Here is a 26,002-nt window from a genome sequence, read left to right on the forward strand (position 1 = left end):
CCGGCCCGGCTAAAATAACTGGATAGCCTACCTACCTGTCAGCCTTCCATCTGTGCACAAACTTATCTCGTGCCCTCATTGGTCATGTGCGCATTCGTGTGTGTTGGAGGAGGGGCTCTGTAAGGAAGTCTGAAGGAAGTGGCAGATTTTTTCCGGTTGTGTATTTTCAAATTCTAGCGCACTCGCTGGTTTCTCCAAATGTACCTACCCCACCTACAAGATCTATACTTCTCCCACATCTGCTTTTTACTCCACCATATTTATTTATCTAACAACGGTGGATACTGGTTATTTAAAACCAATTAATCTTTTAAACACAATATATCTTCAGCTTATCAAATGCAATATAATGTTACAGATCAAACAACTCAGTGGTGTATATTATAGTTCACATTACATCCATGTAAACCAGCTGGCCCCCCCAATATGGGCCCCTGCAATTGGTCACCAGATACATCTGATGGGTTGTATATAAGTGGAAACAAAAAAAGTAAAGAAACTAAGTTCTAACTTTGGGTAAATATTGGATTCTCTTCCCTTTTTGGGTCCAGACCATGAAAATAGGCCTCCGATAGACATTGCGTTTTTGAGATGAGCCAAAAAGGGAAAAACACAGGTTTAAAAATCTGTTATTGTTATAATATTTAACTGTAAAACCAGATCTGAAAAAATTTAAATAGCTGTAAAAAATGTATTCAGATAATTCCCCCCATTGCTTGCTGAAGCATACCCAGGGATGTACAGTACCATCAGGGGGGCACAGCTCTGGTCAAGCTGCTCCTGATGTTCTGGATAAAATGCAGTAAGTTTCTGCTGAGGAGAATCCAACAACTCATTCACAGGGCTGTATCATTTCTGTGGAGATGAAAATAGAAAGGAAAAGTGAGTCTCTGTAGCACCAGATGGTCGTAGGAGTAACATGTAAAAAGATGAAAATTAGGGGTCGAAGGACAGAAGGATGATTTGGAGTTCATGCTAATTGCGTCAAACTGCTTTCAACCAGTGAGACTGGAGTAAAAATACACTACTGCATCATCATATCGCACAAATGGAGGGTCACACAGATGGCCAAGCTGGATATAGAGAGAGAGACATCAGGAGAAAAGGAGTTATCTGTTATGGCTGTGGTGGAGAAAGTATTTATATAATTTAAAAAAAAGTAAAGCAATACCACACTGTGAAAGTACTCCACTTCACATTAAATCATTTATTTTTAGAATATGAATTAACTAAAAGTACATGAGTAATATTAGTTCCTAAAATATGAAAGTAAAAAAATTACTCTCCTGCTTTTTATCGGTATGTATTAATAATTGTGGTTGATGGCTTATTTAACTTTATTCTATACAATCTTTTTTGAAGTTAAATGTATCTAAATGCACTATATTTATAAATTAATTATGTTTTTAAAATGATAATTTGTACAGTCAAAATAGCTGACAGATACATGTAGTGCAGTAAAAAATACAATATTTTTCTCAAGGGAAGTAGAAAAATAACTTTAAATAGTAACACTTTAATGTGTCACATATTTGCACTTAAGTACAGTAAATGAGTTGAGCCCGAGATTTATTCAGAAAATGTATTGGCAACTTTTTCAATGATAGATTAATTGTTTCAGTCATTAGCAACACAAAAATACTCAATGCTCTCTTGTTTCAGCACTGTACTAGAGTAAATGGGAGGTCATTGATGAATGCAGGGTGAAAATCAAGATTTTGTATGTTTTTTTTAAGACATAGCTGAGGGGGAAACACTGTCATGTGTTCTTGTGATGATAGTCATGCTGCTATTCTAGCTGCGTATATTATGTGTGGCTGTGTTTTCCCATACACAATGTCATGTGTCTGTAAGGAAACAGCAGCTTGTGCAATAAAAGGGTGGAGCACCTCACTTCCTCACTGTGTTACTCCGGGTCAGCCATTTCCCTGGAATGTTCTGCCTCATGCCAAAGAGAAGTCACTACAATGGTATGCACACATAACACTTCAGAAACACAAGGATGACTTAAAAAGGCCTGAAAGTAAGGAGACATGCCCAGAGTAAATGTGTCTCCCCTGGTGGCAGCTGTATGCCTTTTCTGTCTAAACCACTTTTATGCATGAATATTAAAAAATAACACCTAGAGTTATGTATGCAATATGGTGAGCCATCTGCCTGAACTCTATAGAACTGCCATGAGAATAATCAAGTTTTAGAAAAGATGGCACTGTTCCTGTCCCCGTTTTTCTCCTCGCTTGCCTCGGGGGGGGGGAAAAAGCGAGATTAACCACATTCTTTAATCTGTGAGTGCAGGCAGCTTTGTTTTTTTACTCCCTCTTTGTCTCCTCAACCCTCCCCATTCCCCCCCCTTTTTATTTCCTCCTGGAGGTCAGGTTGTTGCAGCATTGCCTCAGAGTCAAAGGAGGCTCAACGCCTCACTGATGTCTCAGGTTTTGTGTGCAGATATGTTGTTGAGGAGTCATTCACTCCATCCTACTGTGACATTGTGAAATGACTGCAGTCGTAGATTGGAAATTGTGAGCAAAGGGTGTATGTGTGAATGTGTGTGTGTATGTGTGATTGTACTATGCGGCAGGTCGTGGGGGAGGAAGCAGCAGCAGCAGTGTGGAGTGTAGAGGTGGTGGTGGTGGGGAGAGATATGGATAGTGTGGAGGAAAAAAATGAAGAAATGGGAAATCTCTGCACCTGTTTCCAGGGCAACAGAGGTCTGAAAAACACAGGCAGGTTGGACTTTTTTTATTCTCCACGCTGCACTGCCCTCTGGCAAGATACTGCAGACACCTCTTAATGACTCCAATAACACTCGCTGCCTGCTGGCCCTGATGCTGCTGCTGCTGCTGCTGCTGGAGAAACACCGCCTGGTTAGCAAGTGACACCACCCACCTGTGTGTGCGTGCGTGTGTGTGTGTGTGTGTGTGTGTGTGTGTGTGTGTGTGTGTGTGTGTGTGTGTGTGTGTGTGTGTGTGTGTGTGTGTGTGTGTGTGTGTTGATACAATATTGTGACACATGTATGCAGGTGCATAAGTGGAAAGCACAGATCATGTTGCATGCATGGATCATACATACGTGATCATGCACCGGTGACGTCATTGTCCATGCTCTCCCTCCTCCTCCTCCTCCTCCTCCTCCTCCTCTCTCTTCTCTAAAATGATCTGCTGCTCTGGTCTGCAGTCAGTCAGACAGCCACCCGCCTGACTTGTAGGAGGAGGGACAGGAAAATGCCTTTCTCTGTGGGAGACATTAGCCCTTGTGATCTCATGAATATATTATAGAGGGTCATTGTGCAATGAGGAAGGTATTGCTGAGCTGCCAGGTTATTATGGCTTGCCCCAAGCACAGACTGCAACACGCTTATTCTAATTGACTCGGATAGCTCATAGTTAGTCACTGTTCATAATTTATAATTAGCAATAAATAAGAGTAGCATAATAACATTTGAAGGGTTATTTATAGTATACTTACTATTCAATAGGCTGGTGTGTGATAACAAAATACAAATATATTATTAATGTTCGACCACACGGTAATCAAGCAGCCTTGTCTTGTTAGCCGGGACTGCGACACTAGCTAGCTAGCTAGCTAGCTAGCCGAGTGGCTAACCGTCTACAATCAAGAGGCACTTCATCGTCTGGCAGCTGGAGCAGGCAAAAGGTAAGCTCTGTTTACAGTTACTAATGATCAATATAGCCTTGTTTGCTCTTCAGTTAACTGCTTATAACACGCTGTAGATAGATACTCGCTTAGTGTAACGTAGAACAAGCTAACGTTACACATACTTAGCTAAGTAGCCTCCAGGAGCTAACGGTGCCAGCGGCGCAGCAGCAGCGTGTTAAAGACTCTCCACAGCTCCTGTTTCACTCACTGCCACTAACAAGATAGATCACTCAAACTTGAGGCTACAACACAGCAATATCACCTAGATATTACATTTTTATCATTACTAACTCCCAGCTTTACTTGCTGCATATTATTTGCGTTTATGAAGCAAATCAGCTCAGGTAGGTGAAAGGAAACATCTGCTATTTTCATTTTTCAGTGATGGATAACATGAAGAGACAGAGAGAGGCTGCACTCCTCCATAGCATGCACACTGCTGAGATGCTTTGTTCTGCTTTGTACTGCTGCAAATGTAAGCAGCATGTTTTGTTTTTATATAATATTTTGCAGGTACAGAGAATTTGCATAATTTTCCAATGCTTTTAAAACAAAATACAAATTGGCATATCGTAAAATGAAATTCTGTGCGTTTTGCACAAGCTGATTGTGCACCCTGAATGGTTTACACAACAGTTGTTTTAATATGCATGGGTTGTTGTTGAATTGCAATGTGTTTTTATTAGGTAGCCAGTGCCTGTTTTCTTCCCCTGTTTGACATGACTTCCTGAATGTATCATGGGTACAATAACATGTTGTGTTGGCTGGAAGCCAGGCTGAGTTAGTTGGCTTCACTGTTTCTGTGAAAAAGCAGTCTTGGGTGAAGAAGGTGGTTTAAGACTCAAAGCAGATCGATGCTGTTGTTTTTTGGAGCATCCAGATGTTTTAGGTTTGATGATTTTTGATTTGCTTTAGGACATAACTCTACAGATACACAGTAAAGTGTGAGGGCTTTAATTGTACTGTTAACTCTTTCCGATTAATTTTCTTGCACTGTATATTTTCCGGTAAATTTCAAGCCTATATCGGGATCATTTTAGCTCTAATCAGGCACCTGTAGCATTATTTTTCTTATAATGCCACCACATTGTGTGATGTAATTACCCCAATCGTTTACTAAGGTTAAAAGTACCAAAAACCGCAATGTTATCTTACTCTGTAAGTTAAAGTACAACACTGTAAGCATCTAATCTAAAACATTTCTTTAAAATGCAGAATGATCAATTTCGGAACCATATATCATTTGCATTTTATTCGTGCATGTATATCACTTTAATTGTGAACCTGGTAAAGCTGGGAATCATTTGTATTATTTTATATGTTACTGTGAAGCTTATCAATTTACCCCAGAATCAAGAAAGTTTTATCTTAATCTGTAATTTTACATTATCATGCATTACACAATTTAGCAATATATTTACCATTAGTAATCTGCACCTGCAAAGTAAATAAAGCTGTAAGGAGTAGGCTACATTATTTCCGTTGGTAGTACTGTACTTGAATAAATGTACTTGGATACTTTCCACCACTAAACATAAATGACAACAAAAACAACATATGAAATGTGCTGGATACCTTTATTACATCCTTTCTTCACAATGTGTATATGCCATTTGTTAGCTTGAGACAGTGTTTCATTCCTTGGAGTAATATTTGTATCTTTTGATGGTTGCAAGCTGACATTTTCCTCCCACGGTGCTTCCTGCTCCTCTGTGTCTATAAGACTATTAACTGACAATCTCTCATATCCCAATGAGACTCTTAATTAAGCTTTATTAAAGGCAGGTGCTGCTCAGGATCAACCAGGTTAAGCTTGTGTATTGTTGAGCATGTTTTCAGCCGGCAGCCCAGTTATCAGGCAGCAGTGGCCTCCTACGCTGCTTTGGTTATTCAGAAAAGTACTTTGAATTTCCCGACAATATTGTGAGCAGGTGTTAGAATGTACCTTGTTGTCAAAAGGTGATATATTTTATTATCAAGAAAACAAATGTTTTCCGTTCCGAGTCAATCCAATGTACCTGCTCAGCTATTTTCATTGATATGTGTGCCATGCAATTCAGTGGCAAATAAAACAAAAAGGATAAGCCAATTCATCATTTAGTGAATTGGTTGATCAAAGAAAAAGTGATCAGGAAATATTGTCATTCTCGGAGTCTTTCTTTCGTAGTTGAAGTATCTCAGTTGTCATGTGATATTTCAATATTTAGGTTTTTTACTGTTGGACAGATATCACTTTGCGCTTCAGGAATGTTTGATGGGCAACTCGTAGATGTTTTGGGAATAACAACAGTTTATCAGATACAGCTGGCGAATGTTAATGCAGTCTAGTCAAGCAGTCCTGAAAAACTCATCCCTTCATAAAGGTCATGATGTTCAGTTTCTGTTGAAGTGTATTCATTTCTATGATCAATTTGGACATGTAGTCTGTGGTTGTTTTATATTGAAAGGTGTCACTATAATGTTGTCCACCCCCTTTATATTACTGAGGGTAGGATGAAACAATCTAACACTTGTCTTTGTAATGCAATGAATACAGAAGTCTAATATTATTCCAAGGGGTTTCATATCATAATGTGTGGAAACAAATGTGTGTTTTGGACTGTTTGTCGAACAATACACAACGTTTGAGGTAATCGCATCGTTTTTTCATCAAGTTTAAATGTGAACTTGTTCTTCAGTGTTGTGATTCTTTATTTTAAAAATGACTGAGGTCATCCAAAAAAATGTAGTGGAGTAAAATGTTTCTTTTGAAATAGTGGAAACGAAGTATAGAGTTGCATGAAATAAGTTATCCACAACTACCTGCAACTTGTACTTGAGTAAGTGTACGGAGTTCCATTCCATCACTGCACACAGTGGGTGTCGTAACAGAAGAGCCACTGAAGAGCCTTGATTTAATTTACGTGGTGGTCTGACTGTCAACTCATTAATTATGTAAAGTGTATTTGTGTTTTTGATTTGATTAAGTAGCAGAGGGAGTGTTTAATCATCTTTCCTGAATGGACCCTCGAGCAGCAACTTGAACATTAATAGCAGTTTTCTCCAGACGTGAATTGATTATTAGGTTTAATTGAATTTGATTATATATTTTTGGCTCCAGATGTAATCAGTAGCTTTTAACAAATGCATAGACTCCAGTATGTTTTAATTAGTGTTAATAACTTTGTTGTAAATGTTAGCTTTAAGTGTCACGTGATAACATAACAAATATTAAGCTGTAAAGATTGCTTTATTACCGTTTTACAGTTTCAAATTTCAAATGTTTGTTAATGACGATTATTATAACTGCATGATATTGTTTGAACTTTGAAGTACAGATATTAAAAACATTTTCATTCAACAAAAGAAGCCAACATTTAGACCTTACTTTAGACTCTAAAAAAGCATAAGGAGCATTGTATGCCTTCACAATTCATTGAACCAATAATAATAATTGTCAGAATAATTGAATAGACATTCAAAAAAACGCATTCAAACTGCATAAATCAGTGTTTTGACTGCATCCTCTGAACATGTGGTACACAGTCTGCAGACAATTGTTTCATTGTGGCTTTTATTGTAGTATTCATTGAAAAGGAACATTAGAAATAAATGTGGGTTATTAAACTTGAACCACCCTTTCTCTGTTATCCGTTCCATCTGCTTCTGCACAAATAGCTGGAATCAGTCCAAGCTAAACAGCGTTTGTAGTGGCTGAAATCCGAGGGTCAGCTGAGGGTTGATTGAGCGCCTCCAGTGTTTCTGGCTGTCAGTCTGATGGCAGTAGCTGACACGACATAAGAGCGGAAGGACAAGAAAAGAAAGCAGTTGGATGAAGAGGAAGAGCTGCGTGTATAGGAAAGGTCAGGAAGTTGAGGTCAAAAGAGATTGTGAGAGAACAGCGTGTCTCAGTCGTTGCACTGCAGGTACAGCCTGTGCTGCCTATGGAGACAGACATCTTACAAGCTCTTTGTGTGGTTAACGTTCAGCTGTGATGGAAGTTACAAGGTGCTGTCTGGAGGCTGAAGATGCCTTTTGATAGGAGGGAATTCAGGTATAACGGTCATGTGATTCAAGCACCCACCTCCCCTCCTACACAAGACGTGGGGTGGGGTGTCTGACCCAAATCTGCAAAAGTGCAAAAAGGAAACCAAATGGCAGAAATGAAATGTTTTATGTGAGGGATGGAAAGCAGCTCAAAGCTAAATCCGGCATATTTACGCTTGGCACATTTATTGCTGTAAGTGTTCATTAATGTGCAATGTCCCTACCAAAGAAACGATTACAAATAAATACCATTTGCATATCCGTTGTTAACTGTCAGATAAAGAAAATCATTAGCGGGAGCAGAGATGGAGTGTAGAAACAAAGAGAAAACATCTGGTATTGAAGGAGGGAAAGTGGCAGATCAACATGTTTATAAATGAAGCAAATCGCAGAACAAGATGATTCCTCACAGCGACACAACAGAAGTGTGTGTTAGCGACTGATTTGTACGTCGGTGAGCTGCTGAGAGAAGAGTCTGCCTCTTCACATCTCTGTTCTCTTAAATTCCTTTTGAAATCAGCAAGCTAAATTTAGCTTCCAGCACCCCTCCCCCTCCTCAGAGAGCTATCAGAGCTACAGCAGCCAGTGATAGGCTAACGTTTTGATGTGCACAGTCCACACACATACAGATTAAAGTGAGTGGGAGGGCGCTGTGTCTTTGTGCGCACAGTGTGGGCTATAGTGATGATGAATTGTTGCTGTGCAGCAAATGAGCTCTGAGTAACCGTCTTTTTATGTGTGCGTCTCTCTCCCTCTCAGGGCTGCCTCTTGAGGACTGTGGGGGCTCTGTAATGATCCCCCCGTTCATCCGATGAACCCCCTCAACTCCATGAAACCCTCCCTGCCTCTCAATCCACAAAGGTACACACACACACACACACTGTTGTGACATCAAGCTCAGTGTCCTCAGGTGAACCATGTGACACCCTGTATTGGTCACCTGGTTAGATTTTTCGGATCAATTATAAAAGAAAACAAAGTTAAAAGTGCATTTCCATCCTCTACAAATATGAATGTGCTTTTTTCCTCGATCTGGTATCTGGGTTAACTCGCTGCACGTTTTAATTGGCCTTTTTACCGATCAATTGACCAACCATGATGTGGAGCTCTCTCTGAACATTAGCAAAGAACACCTGGTCGATTTTGTCCAGTAAAACGACCTCAGAAATGTAGGCAAAAAAAAGGCATCAGTACTTAGAAATAAGAAGAGAAATACGGCATGGAAGTTGTCTGAAAGACATGGTTCAGTTTAAAATCACAGCTTAGTCGCATCGAAGAATACATGGATCCACAACATGTGAAATACTACTTCAGAAATATTCAAATAAGCTCAGACGGTGTATTAGGGATGTTTTGACAGCAACCATGAGGGAAATCAGGCTGTAAATCTGCAGACCCAAAATTCTGACCTTCATCTGACTGCATAAGCCAGATCATTGATTGCCCCCCCCCCCCCCCCTCCCCTCCATCATGCTGCACGTCAAACAACAACTGATCAGGCAGACATTTGAGCTGATTGTGTACAACATCTGCCCAGGTTTAGATCAAACCATGGAAACCATGCGAAAACAAGATGTAAATATGACGTTTCTGTGGTGAGGAAGTCACCTCTCGACACACGTCTGATGTTTTCAGCACTTCACTGACGTTCACTCTACGTCATCTTCAAATCTGGTGTTTCGTGTCAGGTTTTTTAACGTAATAATGTGAAATGCAAATAAACAGCTGGACAGAAACACTTATTTGTGATACTGGATAGCTGGTGTCATAAAGCTAGTTGCCTGCTGATGCAGTTTACTCCTTTCCAATCTAGATTCAAATGTAAAAAGCCAAGATCTTTACCACTAGCAACATCTTCAGAGCTATGAGTAGAGTCCCCAATACTACATAAGATGAAACGGTGATAAATGCAGTGAAAAAGTGATATTCTGTGTGGTGAAATAAACACAATATTATCACACAACTAGAATGTAGGTCAGGTTGTATCTCCTGCCATACAGACAAACACATTAATAGTCTGTACAGAAAAAATAATCTTTAAATCAGAAAATAGTGTTAATTCAAGAGTGCAGCCATGGGAGGTGCTACTGCAAAACCTGTTGTTGTAGAGGCACAAAAGACAAAATAAATGGACACCAAACTGCTTCAAATCTTTAATTAAGAACTGTTAAGGACACCGGCTGCTGAGTGTCCTCTGTTCTTCCTTTTTGGAAGTGTCTTGATCAGGTGGTCTCGAGCCAAAAGCCTCCTTTAATTGAGTGCGGCCACAAAGCCTGTTGAAGGCTCTATTCCCCCCCTAGAAAGCCGTGAAAGCTAAAATGTGTTGCCAGCTCATTGACAAGACTAACAGCCTCAGAAATGGGCCTGGTGATAAAAGAAAAGGGAAAGAGCAAAGTAGTTAATTTCAATCTTGTGACCTTATGATTCTTTGCCCCAAGAACTATGGAAAATAGATAGTAAATTAACTTGTAAAAATACTTTTTATTGGGGTAAAGATCTAAATTGTATTAACCCATAACATGTGGTATGACATCAATGCTGTTGTGGTAGTTTCCTGTTAAGGAAACGGTTTTAAAGGAGGAAGCACAGGGTAACCTCAACCGTCAGATGAATAAACCATGCTCGGGTTCATCGTTAGCTCACGGGGTGTAAATGATGTATTGATGACCTCTTACTCAATACTGTATGTCTGCTCCAGTAAAAAAAGACCCTAATAAGGTGGTACACACTCTTTTTAATTGTATTGAGGACATTATGAAAGTCTGTGGTACAGTCATTGGTAAATGGATGAATCTCTCTCCTGAACCTTCCTCAACATCTCTGTAACTCGGCTTCATGTCCTCCTGCAGCAGTGACGGCCCCTTCCTGAATGACCCAGTCTCCTGGCAACCAGGAACCAATCAGCACCCAGGATCTCTCTCTGTAGTAACCACAGTGTGGGGCGTGACCAATCCCACACACAGCCAGGTAGCACATGTCTCAGCACCCGGGGACATCTTTTATTATTCCCTTCTCCTCCTGTTTTATGTGCTGTAAAGATACAATAAATACATGTATTATTTATGTATAAAAAATAGAACCATATTTACCAGACTGCTACAGTAAAGGCACATTTAAAAAAAAAAAACATTTTCTCTCCTATCATTTAAAAAAGAACCAGAGTGCCTTTATTAAGTGGTGAACAAGGATGACATTGCCTAGGTCATTTTTATTTAATATTTTCCATCCCAAATTCTATTGTTTTATACATTTAATGTTAATCCAAGTCCCATATAGTATAAGACTTTTACAGTAAAGGTAAATTGTTAATATTATCTATGCCATGTTTTGTTTTTTTAAGCTACTTGTTCAGTTGTTTCGTGTTATATGTTTCTGCAACTGGATTTCTTTTTAGAATTCATACAAATAAAACTAAATAGAAACCATGTCAGGTTACAATCAAGACCTATCAGCCCTAAATAAGTCTATATTTGAGTTTAATTGAGATTTCCTTTCAAGGACTTTTTCAATGTACCATATAACAATTATTTTCAGCTTTGAATGAAGCTTTGCAAGATTGAAATGCACTTGAAATGTCAATCATTTAGGTCAATTGAACTATATCAGTCAGTCTTTTGAATGGGTTTATTTTAAACGCCATAACTGCTGAGAAAAACTAAAAGACTTTCATTATTCAATTTTATGGCCTCATAAAATAGGGATGTCATATCTCATATCAGAGGGACTATCATTGTGATACTTAGAAGTGAATATGACTGTACACTGTGGCCTGTGTTCCTTCCTCTCTCTCTGATTGACTTGATTATGGTTCTTGTGATTGTTTACTGTGATAACACTTCTCTCTTTTTTCTCATGTAGGTGTTCTGTTCACCCATGGGTCCGGGTGAGAGCTCTGGCGGTCACATGATGCCTGGTGGTGGTCCTGGTATGGGTCCTGGCATGGGGTCCCAGTTCATGGGCCAGCACTCGTACGGAGACGCTATCTCCAAAGGATACGGCCAGCCAATCATGTACGGACGTCCCAACCCTGCTTACAACCCAGCCTCGGGCTACGGAGGAAGGTACGCTGCGTTTCTGCTCACCAAATATCAGCTGCAGTTCATTTAATGCTCCATGTCCATTTGTGTTGTGCAAAGCATTTGAAAAGGCAGAAACAAGTTGATTAATGGCTAAATTATTATTTGAACTTTCACCAGATTATGGATGTTTGTGTTTATAATTATATGTTAATGAAATCAAGAAAATAGTATAGCCATGTGGCATGGGCTGTGTTGCAACAAGGGCTGTCACAATATCACATTTTCAATTATCTAGGGCTGTACCCGAATATCCGAATATTCAGTCGTTGAAGTACTATTCGGTTTTCAATTTCGTTATTCGTTCATTATTTTTATTTTTATTTGTTGGCAGCCGCGCTGCACTGCGGCTGCCAAATTGAATTTATTGAAATCTCCAATATCAACGTAAGAGCTTGTGTCTCTTCGGGGGGTGCTAACACTTAACCATACATTTTATCGTTTACTTTCTCTGTCTTTATATGTAGATGTTACTTTTCTCCGTTAATCTTTGCTCCTTTTCTCCGTCACGTTGTTTCCATAGCAACAACAACTTCCTGTCAACAGCGCTAACTCCTTCAAAAATAAAAACATGTCCATACAAAATAGGAAGCCTAGCCAAATTACTCTTAAGACATATATACAACTGCAACGAAAGTAACAAACACAATGCAATATCCTTTTCAATTTCAAAGAAAACTAATTGGGTTACATTAACAAACATTAACAAATAACTATAAAACAACAATAATGTAGAATAACAAAATGAATGCCTTGAATAAACCGAAATACATGTGTTGAAGCGCGCGCCGAATATTCGCTGCTAGGAGTGGAGTGCACCAGCTGATTACTAACTGGTTAACTGTCCTTTTACATTGAGCAGTTTGTGTAGGGAACATTATTTATCATGCCTGGCTGTGATCAGCAAGAAATGAAACTATAAAAACTAAATTAGTTTGATGAATGTTCAGTGTTATGTAGCACTACGCTTTGAGCTACATCTACGTGATTTTCCATCAAAATATGTCAGCGTGGCTGCTCTCTCCCACTGCTCTGACTCATGCTCATGACGAAACCACACACGCTCAGTTCACTTAGTTCATCGCCCACTCCTCTCCCCGTCTTCCCCTCTCTCTGCAGTTACTCTGGTAACGGTGGAGGTGCCGGTATGGGCATCCGTCCTCCCTCAGACTTCACTCAGGCTGCTGCCGCTGCTGTTGCCGCCGCCGCTGCCACAGCAACTGCCACTGCTACGGCAACTGTTGCGGCAATACAGGAGAAACAGCACCAGGAGATGAGCTATGGCCAGGTACATGTGTGACTGTATAGGAGCCGGGGAGCTTTTAACCCAGCCCAGAATCATTTCATCTCTTTTGGCTAAACAACTATCCCCTTCTGATGCAGCCTGTCCATGTCAGTCTTCTAGCAGGTCATGTTACTTTTTTTATTATTTTGTTAACATCATGAGATCAGCTTTCCTGCACAGGATGTCTCCAGTAAACTTTCCACTCTAAAAGCAAAGATGTGCTCATGAGATTCTTGAAAAAAAGTTATTCCTCATGAAAAAATGTATAACTGAATGAAGAAAGACCAAAACAACTTAACCAGCTAATAGGAGGCAGCCACAGTGTGATGCATCGCTGATCCTAAGTGTCTAGACTTAGTTTTAAAAGTTGCCATACTTTCTGTATTGAAATTATTCAAACCAGAACTATCGGAGAAATACAATATGTGGCTAGTGTTTTGCTTGTTTTTCGTCCTAGATGTAGTTTCAGTGAGATATTTTGGAGAGATTCTGATAATTAATAAATCCAGACTTTGGTCTGTTTTTTCCTACAGTCACACTAACAGCGTTTTAATTACTTCTCCCCTCCTGTCACTCTGTTCACACTCACCCCCTCTGCTCTGTGTCAAACACCTGGTAAGCTTTGTTTTCACCCCTGCTGTTGTTCTTCCTCTTCCCTCCCAGATGGGTGGAGCATCCTCTTACAGCACCCAGTTCCTGTCTCATGCAGGCCCCCGCGGTCCTCCAGGGATGGTCTCTTCCAGGCCCGGACCTCCACCTTCCACCGCAGGCCTGTATCCCACCCACCCCCACCAGGCTCAGAAGATGCCCCAGCACGGAGGCTATCCCGGGGCCCCAGCAGGGGCTCAAACGGCCGTATAATTCAGAGGTCAGTGAGGGGGCAGAAGGGGCACACACACTTTTAGATTTTTGCCAGGCCCTGGTGTGGATTCTTCAAGCCAACACTAACGCACTGCTCATAAGTTGTTTACAGTTTTCTTTGCTCTACAAGTTTACTCTACCATTTATAGTAGTTGCATTGAATATGTCGGAAGTAGTTGATAAGATGAGAGCTTGAACAATTAGTCGATTCATCAACAGCAATCTTAATTTAACATCTGTTAAATAATTAATTAACCAATTTATTTGGGGAAAAAGCTGAATCTTCATTTGTTTTAATTAGTTTCAATGTGAGGACTTGGGGGCTTTTCTCTGTTTTTATTTAACTACAAATTGAATATGTTTGAGTATTAGACTGTAGATTCTTTAACTTCATGCCCAAAAGAAATAGAATTTTCTGACCAGACAAAGTGCACAGGCTCCTTTTTAAAACAAAAATGTAACTGTATTTGGGATTAATAATCCCAGTCTTTCACTGTTTGTATTTTTAAATGCATATCTTAACAGTGTTAAATATGATGATATGGTTTGAAGCGGTGGACAAAATAAAACGTGTTATATATAAAATATATGATGTATAATATAAATATAATATATGCATTGAATATTTACCTGCTCCTTCAGCAATACATTCTTACAATGTACTCTGTGTATTCCCCAGGGTTTCCCAGTGCAGCAGTACGGCTCTGGTGGGATGTCGGGGTACCCTAACCAGCCACTGCAGTACCCCCCTGGTCCACAGCAGCGATGTGCGCCCTCACCCTCCTACCCCTCCAGTCGGATGCCTCTCATGGGGCAGTACTCTTCTGGATCGCACAACCTGGGACAGTTCCCCCCAGGAGCCGGCCAGCCCAACCCTCCACAGTATTATAAGGTAAACCACTTCCTGTACAAATTACAGCCGAAAGATTCTGGATGTTTGAGGCTCATGCTAACATTGATATCACCAATGTTAAAAATGACATTGAAAAATGTGCAAAGAAAAATTGCAATAATTCACTAAAATCTATTATTAAGCTATTTACAAGTTATTTAAGATTTGTTTATAAAACATATTTTTCTAAATAGTTCACAGTTTGCTAATGATAAAGATTTTGACAGGCAGGACAGTAAAACAGCAAAACATTATTTTAAATACATTTTTCATTGAGAAAAGAATAGTCCTATTTCCACCTGACCTGGTGATGTTTGATCACATTATTAAAAGCAAGTTGTTGAAAGCTTCCAGCACACAGATCTAATTTTGTCAGCACTGTTGGACTCTTTAGGGTCCAGAGAGAGCGATCATTAGCTGAGTTTCATGTTTCATCTCTGTTCTCCAGTCGGAGCCATTCAATGGTCAGGGCAGCCTGCCATCTGGAGGAGCAGGAGGATACAATGCCTTCACACAGGCTGCAGTCAACGGGGTAAGCCATAAATGCACTCTTCTTAATCCCATTATCGGACTGAGTTCTAACAGTTTGACGATGGCTTTTAATGAGAAACACTGAAGTTCTAAGCACTCGTTTTCATCCTCGTCCCTCAGCCAGGTCGGGGTGGAGTGATGCCCGGATATCCCAGCTCTCCCATGGGAGGGAATCCCACGCCCCCCATGACACCCGGGACGTCAATACCCCCATACCTGTCCCCGGGCCAGGACACAAAACCCCCCTACCTCCCACCGGACATCAAACCCAACATAAACGCCCAGCAGATCTCTACAGGTGAGACCCCACATCCAGCTTTTAAGCTTATTAGATGCACGTTAGAGCATGACAAACACTGCAGGCAGGGAAATTGCCTACAGAGCTGAAAAAAGAAATGTCACAAATATATGTATCTTTGTATTTAAAATGAATTAAATCGGCAAGTCCAAACTTTTTTCCGAGGTCTGGCTATGTACAGATTGTTAATAAAATAACATGATGTTCAGGGTAGAGGAAAATACTTGTCATTGACCTGAGATGAATACAGATTTACCAGGTTAATGTAGTGCATGTGAATGTGTTGCTCAATCATTATTGAGCAATCCTTGTTGAGCAACACAAAGCATTATCTTGTTTCTATGACTAACCTGTTGTTACAGTGCATACAGGTAATCAGTGTAACAGTAAAAGATCCTTTTTAATATAACTATTTTGACCAAATTGTTTTGAGAAGCATAATGACTTAACTAAAAGGGCCTTTACACATTAAAATCTGCATTTCCACCCCTCACCGTCTGCAGCTTTTTGTTGAAATGTATGCAAGTTAATCAAAAACCACATTGGCTTTTTCATTCCAGGTAACCCGAGTGACGACCTGCGTCTGACATTCCCGGTACGAGACGGCGTCGTGTTGGAGCCGTTCAGACTGGAGCACAACCTGGCCGTCAGTAACCACGCCTTCCAGCTGAGAGACTCTGTGTACAAAACACTCATGTTGAGGTACTATTATTTATAGTTTTATTTTTATATTGAAACATCTATGAATGTCCAGTCTGTGTGCAGCACTACTCCCTTTTAAAGAAACATCTCATGGGTTTTATATTCAAATAAAATAGTATATCATAACAATATTGAAATAATATCTTCAAAGTCTTCTACTCTCTGATGAGCCGAAGTTACTGCGAATACAAGATAAATATGTGGTGTTAATCCTTCAGTTTTTCTAACTGAAGGATTTCTAAGAGACATGAAGAAAAAACTAATGAGGAATGTTTGATAACCCCACCCAGTCTCCCCTGATGGAAGTGTTGTGTTGCCCCCTGCAGGCCGGACCTGGAGTTGCAGTTTAAATGCTACCACCACGAGGACCGACAGATGAACACAAACTGGCCTGCATCCGTTCAAGTGAGCATCATCAGCCTTTCTTTATTAGTTAAGTCATGATACGGCACTATTTCTTAAAGGGTAACTATGGCTATTTTAGAGCTTTGGCTTTATTTCCCTAGTTTTTATCGACATTACTCAAATAAAGTATCACTTGTATTCATTGTAGAGATTTCATACCACCAGGATGCTATTTTTGATTGTTGTACTTCAATACCATGCTACTTGTATTATTGTTGGATTCTGCTTTCAAACAAGGCTAAACATCATTAAATAAATATAATAATGTACTTTTTTCATCTGTATTAGGTCAGTGTCAATGCAACTCCTCTGTGCATTGAAAGAGGGGACAACAAAACCTCCCACAAGCCCTTGTACCTGAAGACGGTGTGTCAACCGGGACGTAACACAGTGCAGATCACAGTAACCGCCTGCTGCTGTGTAAGTACCCTGAAAATGACAACTTCCTGTCCCAGCGTTTGGTTCCCATGTTCCCACACGTTCATATTTCTTACATTAAACATCTAATCCCATTTTGAACCCACCCTTTTCTCTTTCCAGTCGCACCTGTTTGTGTTACAGTTGGTCCACCGGCCGTCCGTCAGGTCTGTCCTGCAGGGTTTGATGAAGAAGAGACTCCTGCCTGCCGAGCACTGCATCACCAAGAGTGAGTTCAGATCCAGCTCGCTTTAGATTTAAAGCATGGTGCACAACAGCGGCTGATTATGTTTGTTTAGCTTAACCTAGTGGTTCTGTGTCTAGTGTTGGAAAGTAACTAAGTTCATTACCTTGAAACTTACCCACATTTACTACAAGATTTTGAATGCAGGATATTTTTGGAGTTTTGAGTGAAACGCCTTCCTAGTTCTTCAACCACCCTACAAATCTAGAGAGTGTGTGTACACCAGCAGGCTCACATGTCCTGCAACCTCTTTGGTTTGTTTGGGGGTTGTTCGGTCTCCCTGTAAACCTCAATTGTAACACTTTTGCTTACAAAGAAAGTCAATACTGAAAAGTAAACTTATTTGTATTCGTTGATGGCAAATAAACAGACTGATAAAAGTTATTCATCGATCTAGAAAGTCATTTTGCTTTTCTTAATTGTCTTCTTGTTTCAGTAAAGAGAAATTTCAGTAGCGGTACGATCCCCGGGACCCCTGGTTTGAACGGAGAGGACGGCGTAGAGCAGACGGCAATCAAAGTTTCCCTCAAATGTCCGATCACATTCAGACGAATCCAGCTGCCAGCCAGGGGGCACGACTGCAGACACATACAGGTGGGGGTCACACACACACACACACACACACACACACACACACACACACACACGAAGACAAATTAAAATGACTTGCTAATATGTGATTTCCTTTATTTGTCAGTGTTTCGACCTGGAGTCCTATTTGCAGCTTAATTGTGAAAGAGGGACCTGGAGATGTCCTGTGTGCAAGTACGTAAAGAAGCACCCATTGCACCTTTTTGGAATCTTCTCACAATGAAATATAACCAACACTTTTTCCTTTGGTCTAACAGTAAATCAGCTTTGCTAGAAGGACTGGAGGTGGACCAGTACATGCTCGGGATTCTCATCTACATCCAGAAGTGAGTGCTTATTTGTGTTTGTTATGTGACCAACTAGAGATGCTATGATAGAAGGCTGCTAATGGAAGAGAAAATGGTTAGAAAATGTTTGTGTATTAAGTCGTTTATAGTTCCTTGGAAAGAAAGACAAATTGGAATCAGCAGCTCAGACTTTAAAAACATAATTGTAACTAGTGCATCTCCTTGAATTATTTGTATGTTTATCAAGTATCTTAATAAACCTCCATACCCTACTCCCTCAGCTCAGAGTATGAGGAGATCACCATAGACCCGGTGTGTGGCTGGAGGCCGGTGCCTGTAAAACCAGACCTGCACATAAAGGAGGAGCCGGACGGCCCGGTGCTGAAGCGCTGCCGGACCGTCAGCCCGAGTCACATGGTGCTGCCTAACGTGATGGAGATGATCGCGGCTCTGGGCCCCGCGTCGTCCCCCTACCACAGTCTGTCTGCAGGGGGCAGGAACACCCCCGACTACAACCGGCCAGGTAGGGTCAGCAGAGAGGAGTGAAACAGATAGTCTGTGGTGGAGGGAAATATGAATACCACACTGTAAACACAATGTAACAAGTAAATGTCAAGCATTGAAAATGTACTTAATTTAGAAAAATATCCCATGTGTATGTAAATAAAATGTAGTTTATTCTTTGATTTGTTTCTTAATAATCAAACTGTATTTACTGCACAAACAGGTGTGCCTTATATTACTTATTTCAACAAGATGAAAGCAAACTGTTGAAAAGGAGCTGAATGTTTTGGACATTTAATCATCAGCATCATCAACGCCTCCAAAAATACTACACAAAGCAACCTGTTCCTCTGTTTGTGGAGCTTCAACTCCTGCTGTTGGTTATCATCAGACGATGGAGTGCAGCGGAGACAGTTATTGTCTTAGTGAACCCAAAATTAGAACATTTTAATACACTGAAAATGACTGTAGAGCTGTTCTCTGTGACAGAAATAAAGAGGGGAACATTGATATGACGTTAGATTCTAAAAAGAGATCTGTCTGATTGAAACTGGTCTAGGATTTAAATGACAGGCATTCAATATCATGGAGATAATTATGAGACAATGTTTGGGGCTATAGCTGTTACTGTCAGCTGTTAAACAACTCACTCTGTCTGTTATAAGTTATCATGTCAATTAAATCTTAAGAGTCAACCGTGAAAAACAAAACCTATAAACAATAATAACTTATTAACCTAGTTTTAAGTTGTAGATATCTTTTTTAAACCTAGTAAATGTTTACTTTTGACTGGTACAGTATACAACCTCTGTTTTCTCTATATACACATACTGAACAAAATCATGCTTCATAGCTCAGATCATCTGCCCTTAGATGGGAGGTGACCCAGAAGAATATTTCAAGCAGCAGAGCAAAGAGTATCGCAGATCCTTCATCTGCTGCATGTTGTGTCCACCCATGGCCTTAGCATAATCCAAAAGCTTGTTCTGTTTATAAATTATTCAAAAATGAACGAAAATGAAATACTACTAAGTCAGTCTATTCATCATTAAAAGATTACAATTAAAGTTACAGGTTGTAATCGATTGTGAATATTTACCGCTATGTCCATCAAAATGACCGACGAGGACAAAGACCAATGCTTGTCTGTTTGTAAGTAATAGTTTTGTTTTGGTAGGGAGCCAGGGATTCTCCGGCCAAGGAGGCTTCTCAGACTTCCCCAACACTCCTGGCACCCCGACACTGGGAGAGTACTCCTCCTCCGGACCTCCCCTCCCCTATCAGTCGGAGCAGGTCAGACTCCTTCTACTTCAACACCCCTCTCTGACACAACATACCGTATGTAGAAGCAAACACACATGCAGCATGTTCCTGTCCCTTTTCCTCGACATAGCCTTTGGCCACTGCTACGAGGATCACTGTCTTTTTTCTGTTCAGTTCACTCGCTGCCTTTTCCTTAATGGTCGAGTAGGAAACAATGACAAACAGAGTATGAATAGACCCCAGCCTGAAGGCACTGAGCTCCCCTCACATACAGACCCACTGTAGGAGGTATCTGTTATGTAACTGAAATCATGTCACAGTTCAAATGGGGTTTTTCAACCAGTAGAGGTAGAAGAGCAAATCAGGTGATTCTATTTTTGTCTTATTCTCAATAAATCCCATAACCAAGTGTGTGTGTGTGTGGTGTGTGTGTGTGTGTGTGTTGTGTGTGTGTGTGTGTGTGTGTGTGTGTGTGTGTGTGTGTGTGTGTGTGTGTGTGTGTGTGTGGTGTGTGTGTGTGTGTGTGTGTGGTGTGTGTGTGTGTGTGTGTGTGTGTGTTTGTGTGTGTGTTGTGTGTGTGTGTGTGTGTGTGTGTGTGTGTGTAGTGTGTTGTGTGTGTGTGTGTGTGTGTGTGTGTGTGTGTGTGTGTGTGTGTGTGTGTGTGTGTGTGTGTGTGTGTGTGTGTGTGTGTGTGTGTGTGTGTGTGTGTGTGTGTGTGTGTGTGTGTGTCAAAGAGCGCCATTGTTGTCCAAAAACTATAATAAGCACGTTGGTTATTTTTGACCCCACATACAACATCCTGCTGACCCAAATATTCACCAGAGCATCAAATGAGGATTAATCCAACGCTGAAAACTATAATCCAAAAAATAAACAATTTCCTCCTTTTTGACACTATAAATGTGTGTTTACATCTTTAGCAGGAACCCATGGGCTAACACATTGTTGATGTGGGTCTTTCATCACACTAAATATGAATCATCGGAAAAGGCTGGAAATGTATGACAACAGGACACTGCTGCCTTAATGCTACGTTCACACCGGACGCGATGCGAATATTCTCTTCGCTTTAAACGCTCCTATCGCATCGCTCTAATCGCTCGAGTTTCACCGCGGCTGCCAGCTGTGTTTACTCGCATCATTCAAGACGCGCTGGCTCGGGAGCTACAACAACAACAAAATGAACATATTTTACCATGATTAAATTGTAATACACGTTTCTAAATGATGCCGACGTAACAACATACTGATACCGGTTAGTAAAAACCATGAATTAATGCTTTGACAAGTCTGCAGACAAGACGGCAGGCGAAAAACCTTTTAAAATGCTTGTTTTCTGAATGGAGATTGGGTCGACCAGGCTAAGCTAACGTTGTATATGCTCACTCCACACTCATAACAACGGCCTACAGACATAAATAAACCAGCGACTGTATTCGCCATGACACAGACAGTCTGTGGTTTGTACTTGTTTAACTTTTGTACAGTTTCTGAACAGATATGAGGAGCTGTGATCTGTGTGCTAACTGCTAACAGTTATGGCTGATGTTTTCTGGTTTAACGTCAGTAACGGCAAGCTGAGATCCTCACCGCTGATTGGCTTCCGCGAGAACGCATCACGTGAATTTGACGCCCGAGTTGAAAAAATTGAACTCTCGTGTTTGACGCGGCACAGCTCAATCGCGTGATTCGCGCCGCGTCCATCGCTTCATGCCTGCCGTCGGAGCGAATTCGCGTATAATCGCGTCTCTGCATTGACTTTACATGTAATCGCGCCGCCCCCAAACATCGCATCGCGTCCGGTGTGAACGTAGCATTACACTTTCACAGAAAGACTGTGTGATCTAGTCTAGAGCAACGAGAGGATGCCAAGATATTCAAACTTAATTTGCTTATTTGTAAAACTGAATTATAAAGTTAAAAACAATCAGCAGATAGTCCACCTTGGGAAGGGACCCTCTACATGTCATTCATCACATCCATTTAAACATCACAGAACAACAGTATTACTACTTAATTATTTCCAAACCCGTTGAGATGTTGCAGAAACACAGAATACACCAGAGTCAGGGACTTTCAGTACCTGGAGCTGTTCAGTTGAAAGGGGCTGATATTGTGCTGCTGTCACCAACACGGACTGTCTCGTCCTTCTGGCTTGTGAGTTTAGTTAAGAGCCTTTATCTAAACCTGAAGTAGACAGCATAGACTGAGAATATATTTGATTACATAACGAGCATCTACACCACATACCACCTGTCGCTGTCAGCTGTTCAGCTGTCTGCTGAAGGTTTTCAGAGAGAACAATGAAGACATCCTCCTTTACTGTCACACACTTCTGTTGTTCTAAAGAAAGAAGCAAAAGGTTTCAATCTATCAAAAGCATAGTGTTTGAATTTAATGTGCCTAATAGCATCATCTTGTTGTTTTTATTTCCATAAATTAAAGATAGTCTTTTCGTCTCTTCCTTCTTTCTCTCTCAGACGTCTCATCCTGGACGAATGGAACACGGCCATAACATCCTGCAGCAGCACAGCTCAGGTGTCCATGGAAACCAGAGTCTCGGAGACGCCGGCAGTCCACTGTCGCAGCGGAACATCAACACCCAGAATTCACGGCTGCAGAACGAAGGCCCCTTCGTTCTGGGAGGCCCTGGAGCCCCCGGGGGGGACGCGTCCGACCACGCACTAGACGTGAGTCGACCAACCTGTTCAGTTGTTTAAGAGCACAAACTGGCCCTTTCACAGGACTAAGGGTGCGTTCACACCTGCCTTGTATAGTCCGGTTTAATTGAACCCTGGTGCGTTTAGCCGCTTGGTGCGGTTCATTTGGGTCGGTGTGAACACAATCCGAGACCTCTTAAGTCAGGGGTCACCAACCTTTATTCTTCTGTAGGTTCAGGGCCAATATTGATCAGCTTGTATACTGCACGGAACATACATAATTAAACATGAGAACACTAAAGAGTTGCAATTCACCCTTCGACTTCCATATGAAAATACCTTTTTTACTCCCAAGTTGTCTCTTTAAAGCATTTCAAGCACCCTAAAGAAAGTTTGTTTCCTTACTTTGGTTGCTAATTCTTTTTGCTAACATTTTAAATAATAATGAGATATTAATTCCTTAAGTAGAGAGCACAAGGGAGGAAACCTTGAGTAATTATGTGAATATTCTAAGGAAACCTTAAATAGAAAAGTTGACCTTTTTATATTTTATGCAACAGGTATATTTTAAGAAAACCTAAACTCTGACTTAAGGGAAAACTTTCATTTGTCCTTAGCTTCTTCCTGAGCTGACCAACCCGGACGAGCTGCTGTCCTACCTGGGCCCCCCCGACCTTCCCAACAACAGCAGTGATGACCTGCTATCTCTCTTTGAGAACAACTGACCCCCTCCAGTCATCTTCCAGTCTCTGCTTCCCACGGTGCTGTAGCCCGGCCCTCATTGGCTAAAGCCAGCACTGTCTCTATGGGCGCCCTCTTCTGTGTGTGGGTGTGTGCGAGTGTGCATAAATGTGTGAGTGTGTGCGAGTGTGTACATGATTGCGTTTTTGTGTATCTTTTTTTTTTTAAGTGTCCTGCTGTAAATTCATTCATTGCAGTTTACAGGAACCGGAGGGAACATGCTTCACATGTGATCACTGTCTTTCATGAAGAACATAACAGTACAAACTGTAGGCACTGACTCTGCAGACCAGCATTTTAAACTATAGCACAAACCACAGGGTGAAGGATTTAAATATACAGTATTTAATTCATATATTGTAATAGTTAGAAGTGGAGGACAATGGAAGATAGGGTGTGTTTATAAGGAGTTATAGGACGCATTAATACAGTGGTTCCCAAATGTTTCTGTCGCTATTTTGCACACACGCACATTCCTGGTCAATTACTTTGTAGCTCAGCAAACGGATTTCAACTGTTTTCTTTGAGATGACAGTTTCCAGAGTTGTAAAATCCTTCCTCAATATATATTGAACAGCAGTAAACCCTCCAACCCTCTACCGCGTTGGGGACCACTGCATTAAGGGATATTCTTTACTTTTCGTATTGTCAACGACTCCCATGAAAAGAACCAACATGATATTGATCCATCTTTCAATACTAAATGACTTCCTGTCTGTGGTGCAGATCTTGAGAAACGGATCCTTAATTGTCAATGCAATTCAAGGACAGCAAAAATCAGTAAAACAACACAAAAACATCTATATTTTTATGTTTTAAAAAAGCTAAGTTATTTCTTCAAACAGCTGGTAATCAAATACAATGCAGGAAGTAAGGCATTTGTGAGGGACTATTTTCAGCGGCACATGTATCCACATTTGTGTCTGAGTATTCGGGTGTTTTTGGACAACAATCGAGCTCTATGGCACATACCAAGGTGTATCGAGCTTTAATACACACACAATACTTGTTAGTAGATACCATTTCTGTTGATTTGGGCTTTATTGACAATAAGGAAATACAGAGCATCAACAGACTTTATTCACAATGATGTAAGATAAGGGCAGTGGTCACTTTTTTTGTTTCTTTGTGTTCAGTCCGATGGCAGAGTAAAAGAAAAGATCCGAGGGGCCTCCTCACCTAAGGACAAACTAAGCCCAGCCTATGAAGGCGGGGCCCAGATGTAAAATAGACATTTTTTTCATTCATGAAGTTTGGGAGCAGGCTGAGGTTCATTGTATCTCTGACATCCTTCAGCACTGTGAAATATATTAAAGCTCCCTTCTTTACCTCGGTTTGTTTTCACCTTCCTATGAAGGGTTTTTCAAGCATCTGTAAATGAGTACAGCTGTGTGTCGTGGCATTTTCTGCCATTTGAAAGCTAGTATGTTTTAAAATGGTTTCACATGTATAACCCATCATGACACGGGTTTATGTACTCTATAATCAGCTGTTTTCATTAGAGAACGTGTGTGTATCAAATGAATTGTTAATCATGGTAATTGTAATGTTATTTAGTTGGATAATGCATCATTGTTGGCACTGTATACATACTGTATGTTAGAAGATTATAAAGCAATTGTAAAAAGGTCGTACTAATGCATGTATGACAGAAAACAGTCAGCTGACATTGAGTAATGCAGTTAAAGATGCAGAGGAAGAAATTATTCTTATTAACACTTTTTAAAGCTGATGTTTTTTTCTATGAATGATCTCACCCTTTGTGGTCCAACAAGGCAACAAGAACTAATGTTCATTGCCAATTGAGAAAGCCAATAATGTTATATTTGGAAACTATGGACTATTTAACTGCAAATTTGCTAGAAAAAATGTTTTTTTAATATGTAAACTATTCCACATATTTTGTAACACATTGTAATTGCCATTATTTTCTATTTATTTTTTAATCATAATCGTCATTGTACCTACAGTTACCTTGTCCCTTTCCTGAATCTCAGAATCAGAATTAAAAATCACTATCTGACAAATTGTTTGTTTTGGAGGCTTTCTTATTTTTATAGTAGCCTTTGAAGTGGTTGTCATTTTTATGTATATCCAATACTGTTGCATAAAATGCTACTTCATATAACTGAGGTTCTTGTTCTTTACTTTTATTTCACCCCTATTATTCGTGAGGGACCTATTGCACCCTTTACATACATTTATTATCTATGATTATAGTTACTTTCAGATTGATAAATAGGCAAGAAAAAAAAAATGTTGCTCATAGTAACATTTCATTTATGATATTTTGCTAATAAGATTGTTGACATACATTTTCTTTTGAGACATTACATCATCCAAAAAACAAATTTGGAGTTGGATTATCACATATTCTGTTTTAAAACAGGACTATCAAAGGGGTCATATCAAAAAGTGTTACTTCAGGAGCAGTCCCTAAAAGAGGAGCTGGCTTTTTACGTGTTGCTAAGAAGAAACAAACGGGGTCAACTTGTTTTACAATTAATGAATTAACTGGACACACCTTTGCACACGGGTGCATTGAATTTGCTGAATTTCACC

General features: G+C 40.4%; 1 protein-coding gene and 1 long non-coding RNA gene across 2 annotated transcripts; one reads left to right on the forward strand and one right to left on the reverse strand.

Moving 5' to 3' along the window:
- Window positions 1-747: 747 nt before the first annotated feature.
- On the reverse strand, window positions 748-3,931 carry LOC117551251. Its single transcript, XR_004569762.1, has 3 exons — window positions 3,780-3,931; window positions 3,070-3,231; window positions 748-855 (listed from the first exon to the last, which is right to left on the reverse strand). It is a non-coding gene; the product is annotated as an uncharacterized LOC117551251 (long non-coding RNA).
- Window positions 3,162-25,467, forward strand: zmiz2 (zinc finger, MIZ-type containing 2). Its single transcript, XM_034224032.1, is given in 22 exon segments — window positions 3,162-3,654; window positions 4,040-4,132; window positions 8,443-8,544; window positions 10,533-10,650; window positions 11,542-11,744; window positions 12,879-13,047; window positions 13,708-13,878; window positions 13,880-13,912; window positions 14,585-14,797; window positions 15,246-15,329; window positions 15,449-15,626; window positions 16,187-16,328; window positions 16,655-16,733; window positions 17,022-17,153; window positions 17,274-17,379; window positions 17,831-17,988; window positions 18,092-18,159; window positions 18,243-18,311; window positions 18,554-18,795; window positions 19,954-20,069; window positions 22,520-22,729; window positions 23,317-25,467. Coding segments are annotated over 20 exon segments (2,649 nt in total). The 5' UTR covers window positions 3,162-3,654; window positions 4,040-4,132; window positions 8,443-8,494; the 3' UTR covers window positions 23,425-25,467.
- Window positions 25,468-26,002: the final 535 nt, after the last annotated feature.

The sequence above is a fragment of the Gymnodraco acuticeps genome, unplaced genomic scaffold (genome assembly GCF_902827175.1).
Source record: "Gymnodraco acuticeps unplaced genomic scaffold, fGymAcu1.1, whole genome shotgun sequence".
Classification (NCBI taxonomy): Eukaryota; Metazoa; Chordata; class Actinopteri; order Perciformes; family Bathydraconidae; genus Gymnodraco; species Gymnodraco acuticeps.